Source organism: Myxine glutinosa, chromosome 1 (assembly GCF_964187855.1).
Source record: "Myxine glutinosa chromosome 1, kmMyxGlut1.1, whole genome shotgun sequence".
Classification (NCBI taxonomy): Eukaryota; Metazoa; Chordata; class Myxini; order Myxiniformes; family Myxinidae; genus Myxine; species Myxine glutinosa.
The window spans coordinates 37,047,855-37,055,914 of NC_136261.1; the positions used below are offsets into that span (position 1 = coordinate 37,047,855).

Genomic DNA, 8,060 nt, shown 5'->3' on the forward strand with positions numbered 1-8,060 from the left:
ACATGACTGATGGCATCATCATTTTCAATAAAACTTACTCATGGGCAGTTGGTCATATCTGTAAATATTGTTTTGGATCTGTTAAGCAGCTCTGGAGACATATATTTTCAATTTTTTCCCTTCAATCAAAGATGGCCACCATACCATGTCACTGATGACATCATAGTTTGCAAAAAAAATCCTCATGTTTAGTCATTCATTAGTATGAAGTGTTCTGATTGATCCATTGAGTGGTTCTGGAGATATGGATTTTAAAATGTTTTTTTATTTAAATTCAAGATGGCCACTAAGCCACATGACTTGGGATGTCATAGTTCAGAAACATTTTTCCTCATGGGTAATGGTTCATACAGATTAAATTTTGTATTGATCCGTTCAGTAGTTCTAGAGAAAAAGATGTTTAAAGGTTTTCCTTAAATCCAAGATGGCCATCATATCACGTTACTGGCGGTCAAAGTTTACAAATATTTTTCCCACATCAGTAGTTGATCATTTGTGTGACTTTTGCATTGATCCATTAAGATTAAGAGATACTCCAGAAAAGATTATTTAATTTTGCTTAAATTCAGAATGGCAGCCAAACCACGTGACTGATGATGTCATATTGTGCAAATATTTTCACACATTTAAACATGCGTTTCAAGTTTCGTATCAGTGGGATAAGTGGTTCTGGAGAAGTGGATTTTTAAAGTTTTATTTTTAAATCCAATTTGGCCACCAAATTCTTCTCTCCCCATGGCAAGGCAATAATATATGCAAAATGTCACGCTGATCTGTTCAGCGGTTCTGGAGTAGAAGCCGTTTAAAGTATATGATGTAATAGGCAATGGCAGCCAATGTAAGTCAAAATTGCAAAAGCACAATTCATGATGCACTAAGTTACATTGGTATCTATAATGAGTTAAAGTTTCGTAGAGCTAGCTATCAAGTTTCATCAAAATAATGTGTGTAGTTTCAGAGGAAAAAGCAAATTCCTATTTTAGGAGGGGGGGGGGGGGGGGTCAAACCTGGATGCACTTTCACCCCTGGTAGACCCCGATTTTTTTGAATGCCGTATACAAACTTTAGCCACAACACAACAAATATAATTTGTGCCAAGTTTGGTCACAATTCCATCAGCAGTTTCGGAGAAGTTGCAAGTGTTTACGGACAGTTGGACTGACAGATGGATGACACGCCATCCCATAAGATCCCCGGAATTTTCCAGGCGAGATAAAAATTAGAAGGAGGATGTTAGTCTCTCGTATATGGATATTGATAGTTTTATACTGAAGATAAAAACTGAAGATATTTACGATTACATGAGTAAGGATGAATGGCTTTATGACACAATCAATTACGAGGAGGAAAGCGCTCTACACACTACGATGAATAAATTGGTGATTGCGAAGTTCAAGGATCAGTTTGAGTGAAAAGGTTGAGTTTATTGGATTGAGAGTGAAGGCATATGCTTACAAGTATTTAGCAAATGATGTTTTATCGTGCGACAAGAGATTGAAAGAGGTTAATAAAAGTGTGATAAAAGAGACAATAGACTTTTCCCATTGTAATGAATGTTTAAATAAGCAAAAGGAGGTCTATAGAAAGATGAACACTATTCGGAGTTACGCCCATCAACTTTATGATAAATAAGATAAATGATAAATGAGAAGGCATTAGGAGCTTTTGATGATAACAAATGTATTAGTAGTAATGGAATTGCTGCGCTCCCTTACGGATATAAGAATTTAGTGTTAAGAATTAAGAGCTGAGATTTAAGGCGTTAAATTTGGGGTTCTGGGATTTTTACAGTCTATCGACACCTTTTTCAAAGGCCCTTTTAATATACTATATAAGAGCCGTTGGTCTGTGTGTGTTGCCATTTTTCTCAGAGATGGCTGAACGGATTTTAGTCAAACTTTCAGAGGTTCATCAGTGAGTGCCTGGGAGCGTTTTAGGCAAAAATAATTATATTTTAAAAAAGAAATCGTTTTTTTGGATTTAGGAAAAAAAAAAAAAAAAAAAACGCTCGATACTGCCTAAACCTTTTTGATTACTGACAGTTATATACAAGTACACATTCGCAGAAACAAATACAAAACAATCACCAAACATTTGAACACAAGTAATTAATCGAACAATACCAGAAGCGGTCAAACTTGGTGGTAAGGCTTCTTTTTCTTCTTCCTGCACGTCATCACACTTAATTCAGAAACGTAATCAACGGTGCATTCAGCAGCATATATTCAACGAAAAGGTAAAATGATGATTTGATATTTGTGATGGGTTCAGATTTGGATGCGATTGCTTTTCCATTATATTTGCCCTCATTTCAAATATGTTAAAGTTTCTTTATTGCTTGAGCAACTCCAGCTATAAATGTTTTATACTTTACTCAGGGTACAAATACAAATACAACTTTGTCTGGGATGGGTAACTCTAAAAAAAAACTCAAAAAATATCAAATCTCTCAAATAGGCAATGTGGCTGTGACCTCATGTGGGGGTGTGGGGCACCGGGGGAGGGGCGTAAATTATCTATGTAAATATGTACCGTGCAGCACCACCTGCTGATGGTGGCAGAGGGTATTAAAATTTCCTTTTTTACCTGGGCGACACTAAGGTTAAAGCACTCTTTGCACGGGTAAATTTTTCCTCTTTCCCTCCCTCGGCCTGTCAAAGCCACCCACCCTCCCACCCAAAATAATGTATGTATATATATATATATATATATATATATATATATATATATATATATATATATATATATATATATATCTCTTTCCCCTCCCCCTCATATCACCAAATACAAAGGCATGTTACGAGATCTTGCATGGGTACGATTGCTCCAGAAAGGAGATGGTGTTTCTCGGTTAATGGCGGCATGATTAGAAAAGTTTGTGGGTTTTTGTCAGTTACGGACAATGTACAGCAAGTCTCAGGAAGTCATAACCATTTTTGTTTGCAGATGGTGTATACTGTATAGTATTAGGAGTAGTAGGCGTAGTAAGAGTAGTAAGAGTAGTAGTACTTTTGTTGGAAAGACAATCAAGGTTTGCGCTCAGGACTCAGAACTACAACGACACTCTGAGACGTCGCGACGTCGACCGCTATGCCTTCGGCCACATTATTACATCACACATGTACCGATTTTGATAAACAGTCAGCTGTTCTCAAGTATCACATCTTAACGTGACATGACCCCTGACCACTGACCTTTGCTGCCAAAATCTCATCACAATATATACTTACACCAAGTTTAGTAAAAGTCCCATCACTGGTTCACAAGTTAACGCAGTAACAGAATTTTTACCGAATGGGAGCTCTGACCTTTGACCTGTTGACCCTATAATCTAATAAGTTCATCTTTACATCATCATACACAAGCCGAAAGCACCTGGCGTTGCCCGGGTTCTTTTTGAATGAATTTACTACTAAAATTCAGCTTTTACTCGCGGCCGTAGAAGAACGACTACTATAATTCAGCTCAGCTTTTTATTGCGAAATGGGCCCAGCCTGGCCGAGGCGGCCTCGACCGGCCTCACCACCTAGCCTATAACCTTCCCGGGGCCCTTCCCGACATTTTTTTGTTTCAGAGGTTTCTTCTTATCTTTCACCGTTCAGGAGATTAGCGCATGCAGACAAACAAACAAACAAAAACTTTCTTTTATATCATTAAATACATAATTGTACTAAGTTTGACTTTGTTCCCTTCAGCCGTTCTTAAGTTGTCGCAGTAACAAAATAATTTTTACTTTTAAACATTACCTCTGACCTTTGACCTCTTGCCCTCAAAATCGAATGAGTTCATCTTTACATCATTATACGAGGTGTGTTCAAAAAGTATCCGACCTTTGTTCATAAAAAATACTCGTATCCAGATAAAAAAATTTTTATAATAATCTCGTTCAAAGTAGTCCCCTTGGGCTGCCACACACTTCTCCCAACGGTTCTGCCACTGTCGGATGCAGCGCTGGAACGCCTCTTTTGGGATGGTGCGCAGCTGGTCCGTCGCATTCCGCATGATGTCTTCTCTGGAGTCGAAGAAGACGGTCAGCATGACTGACATTGCTGCGGACCTGCCTTGCTTTTTTTGGCCTCGGGTATGTTGGATGCTTCCAATGTGATGACTGCAACTTGGTTTCTGGGTCGTACCCATAAACCCAGGACTCATCGCCAGTGATCACTGTGTTGAGGAAGCTGGGATCGCTGTTCACAGTCTCCAGCATGTCCTGTGCGATCTCCAAACGGAGTTGCTTCTGCTCAATCGTTAGCAACTTTGGTACGAACTTCGCTGAGATTCTCCTGAAGCCCAAGTCATCCTTCATAATGGAATGAACGGTGTTGAATCTTGTGGATCGTTTCCACTTGGGAATCGCCAAGCTTTACACAGAATTTGATGCAGTAGCGTTGTTCAAGTTTTTCCGTCATTTTGTCAAAAACGAAAATCCAACGGCGCTCAATTACACTTCCTCACTCATCGGCGGTCTGCCGTCGAATGACAGCTTCTGCAGGTGGGAAAAAATTCACGCGTGCACATTAGGATCGCCTACATACGTGCACCAATCAACGCCTCCCTAGCTTCTTTTTTTTTACGCATGAAAAATAAAGGTCGGATACTTTTTGAACACACCTCGTACATGCTTGTATCAAGTTTGACTTGGATCCCTTCATGCGTTCTTAAGTTATCTTGGGGACGAAAACCTATCACGGACATGGATGGACGGACGCATGCACGGACGGATGCACTGACAGCCGGATGGACAACCTGAAAACATAATACCTCCAGCGATTTTGTCGGCGGAGCCATCAAAAGAGTAGGATCAAGAACAGAACCCTGAGGAACACCATAAGTTACAGAGAAAATAGTGGATGACCATGAAGGACCACCTTCAACTTTCGGTGAGAAAGGAAAGCAGAAATTACGGACAAAATTCCACCCGACACACCATACGACAGAAGCTTGCACAGTAGTCCCTTATGCCACACCTTATCAAAGGTATTTGAAATATTGAAAGCTACTAAACGGGTTTCACCCCAAAAATCTATGGCCCTGTTAAAATGATCAGTAATTAGGGAAAGCAAGTTGTCCATCGACCTGGAATGGCGAAAGTCACGCTGACAGTCAGCAAGAAGTTCATTGTCCTCAAAGTGACAAGAAGCTTATGATTGATAAGGCATTCAAATGTTTTACAAATCACAGGAAGAAAACTAATGGGACTGTAATTAGAAGCCAGACAACGCTTACCGACTCCCAAGCAGGGACAACGGAAGCCACTTTCCATTATGAGGGAAACACTGAATCGTCCAAGCACATGTTATATACGAGTAAATTGGCAAGAATTGGTGCAAGTAAAGAAATCCCATCAGGACCAGTTGCTGTTTGAGGCATCAAAAGAATAAATTAATAATCCTGTCAACATTCTTAGGGGTGCCAATGGGGACATAAATGACCTTATCTGTACGAGATTGAAAAACAGGAAGAGATGTCCGTCATCATCAAGTGAGGAGGCCAGAGCCGGGGACGTGGGGGGAGCAACAGGGCCGAGGACGCAGGGGGCGCAACAGGGCCGAGGACGCGGGGGGAGGCAACAGAGCCGGGAAGGTAAGGAGGCGCAACAGAGCTGGGGACGTGGGGGGCGGCAACAGAGCCGGGGACGTGGGGGGCGGCAACAGAGCCGGGGACGTGGGGGCGGCAACAGAGCCGGGACGTGGGGGCGGCAACAGAGCCGGGGACGTGGGGGGGGGGGGCAACAGAAACCGGGACGTGGGGGGGGGGGTCAACAGAGCCGGGGACGTGGGGGGGGCAACAGAGCCGGGGGGGGCAACAGAGCCGGGGACGTGGGGGGGCAACAGAGCCGGGGACGTGGGGGGGGGGCAACAGAGCCGGGGACGTGGGGGGCAACAGAGCCGGGACGTGGGGGGGGCAACAGAGCCAGGGAACGTGGGGGGGCAACAGAGCCGGGGGGGCAACAGAGCCGGGGACGTGGGGGGGGGCAACAGAGCCGGGGGCGCGGGAGGGGCGACAGAGCCGGGGCGCGGGAGGGGCTACAGAGCCGGGGCGCGGGAGGGGCGACAGAGCCGGGGCGCGGGAGGGGCGACAGAGCCGGGGCGCGGGAGGGGCGACAGAGCCGGGCGCGGGAGGGGCGACAGAGCCGGGGCGCGGGAGGGGCGACAGAGCCGGGGCGCGGGAGGGGCGACAGAGCCGGGGCGCGGGAGGGGCGACAGAGCCGGGGCGCGGGAGGGGCGACAGAGCCGGGGCGCGGGAGGGGCGACAGAGCCGGGGCGCGGGAGGGGCGACAGAGCCGGGGCGCGGGAGGGGCGACAGAGCCGGGGCGCGGGAGGGGCGACAGAGCCGGGCGCGGGAGGGGCGACAGAGCCGGGGCGCGGGAGGGGCGACAGAGCCGGGACGCGGGAGGGGCGACCGAGCCGGGACGCGGGAGGGGTGACAGAGCCCGGATGCGGGAGGGGCGACAGAGCCCGGATGCGGGGAAGGGGGGGGGAAACAGAACTGGGATGCGGAGGAAGGAGTATAACTAAGCTGGGGATGCGGGTGAAGAGGGATAACTGGTCTGGGGATGCGGGGAAGGGGGATATCGGATAACAGAGCTGTGATGCGGGGAAGAGGGATAACTGAGCTGGGGATACGGGTAAAGGGGGGTAACAGAACTGGGATGCGGGGGAAGAGGGATAACTGAGCTGGGGATACGGGTAAAGGGGGGGCAACAGAGCTGGGATGCGGGTAAGAGGGATAACTGAGCTGGGGATGGGGGTAACAGAGCTGGGATGCGGGGGAAGAGGGATAACTGAGCTGGGGATACGGGTAAAGGGGGATAACAGAGCTGGGATGCGGGGGAAGGGGGAAAACTTAGTTGGGGATGCGGGATAACTGATTTGGGGATACGGGGGAAGGGGGAGGTAACTGAGCTGGGGTGCATTTGTTTTGTTTGTGAATAAGGAAGCCGAGAGGAAAGGAAGCAATTGTTCAGACGTGCAGAGCCAATGATATTCCGATCACACAATGTCAATGGGGAAGTTGAGTCCAGCCGATGTCATTAGATAAAGACAAGTTCGAACGGAGAAAGAGACCGAAACAGCCACGAGGCAGATATGTGAGAATCAGGTCGAGGCCCCAATGGAGACAATGAACCCGGACGAGCTTAAACGGAACAGCCATCGCAGACCCCGCCATCCCCTCTGCGATAATAACGACCCCCGTGGGATTTCTCCCTCCCCCAAACCCCAACCAAACCTCAATGTCAAACGCGGGTAGTGCGAAGACTGCGCGAAATGTCCAGCAGAAGTGAGCAATGCCGGGCACGGAGCGGCTTGAGCGGAGATCTTGTAATCCGTCCATGGCGCCGGGACGTCCCCGCCCCCGACCTTGTTATCCACAAACCCGCACTCGGTCCTCGGTGCCCGATCTCTCTTTCCCCCTCGATCCACCCCACTCCCGGTATTCCACCGTCAACGCCAACGCAAGCAACGCCGGTTAAAGCTCTGCCAACGTTCAAAGCTCAACCAACGGTTAAAGCTCAACGGCCGGTTAAAGCTCAACCGCCGGTTTCCCGGCAGTTGGCTGGAGGGCGGGATCGCACTAATATGCTTCCTGAAAGAGGGGGGACTTATCAACCTCTATCACGAATTCAAATCTTTTTACAAACAAAATATGTCATTTATTTATATATTATTACACTACTATTTTATATATTTTGAAAGGAAATATAAGTTTCTGAAACAAATATAACGTTTTAAACGTTGGGGGATTTAAATATTGTCGTCGTCCCCCCCCTATCCAGCTTCACTGAGCAATGTGCGCTCGTCCAAAACCTGTGACGTCACAGCAACGTGAGAACGAGGAAATTCCGATTTGTATTTGTAAAAACTATCCAAACTTTCTCATCAAAACAAGCTCCGAATCTGCAAATCGTAACGCCATTTGTAACACAATGTTTTTAGTGCAGTTTAACACGAGATAAGCATAATTATTTAATTATTGACGCATCCCAATGGATTATTTAAAAGCAATTGAATATTATCCTCCCGATAATACATTGTGGGGAATTTCTCCCTTTCCTGTGA

The 8,060-nt window shown here is 46.5% G+C and overlaps 1 protein-coding gene across 1 annotated transcript in view; it reads right to left on the reverse strand.

The window, feature by feature from the left end:
• Positions 1-7,577, reverse strand: part of CECR2 (CECR2 histone acetyl-lysine reader) — an 85,315-nt gene extending 77,738 nt beyond the window's left edge. Inside the window, exon 1 of the mRNA XM_068109613.2 lies at positions 7,231-7,577. Within this exon, the coding sequence (XP_067965714.2) occupies positions 7,231-7,335 (105 nt within the window). The 5' untranslated portion in view covers positions 7,336-7,577. The remainder of the gene's footprint in view (positions 1-7,230) is intronic.
• Between the last annotated feature and the right edge of the window lie 483 nt (positions 7,578-8,060).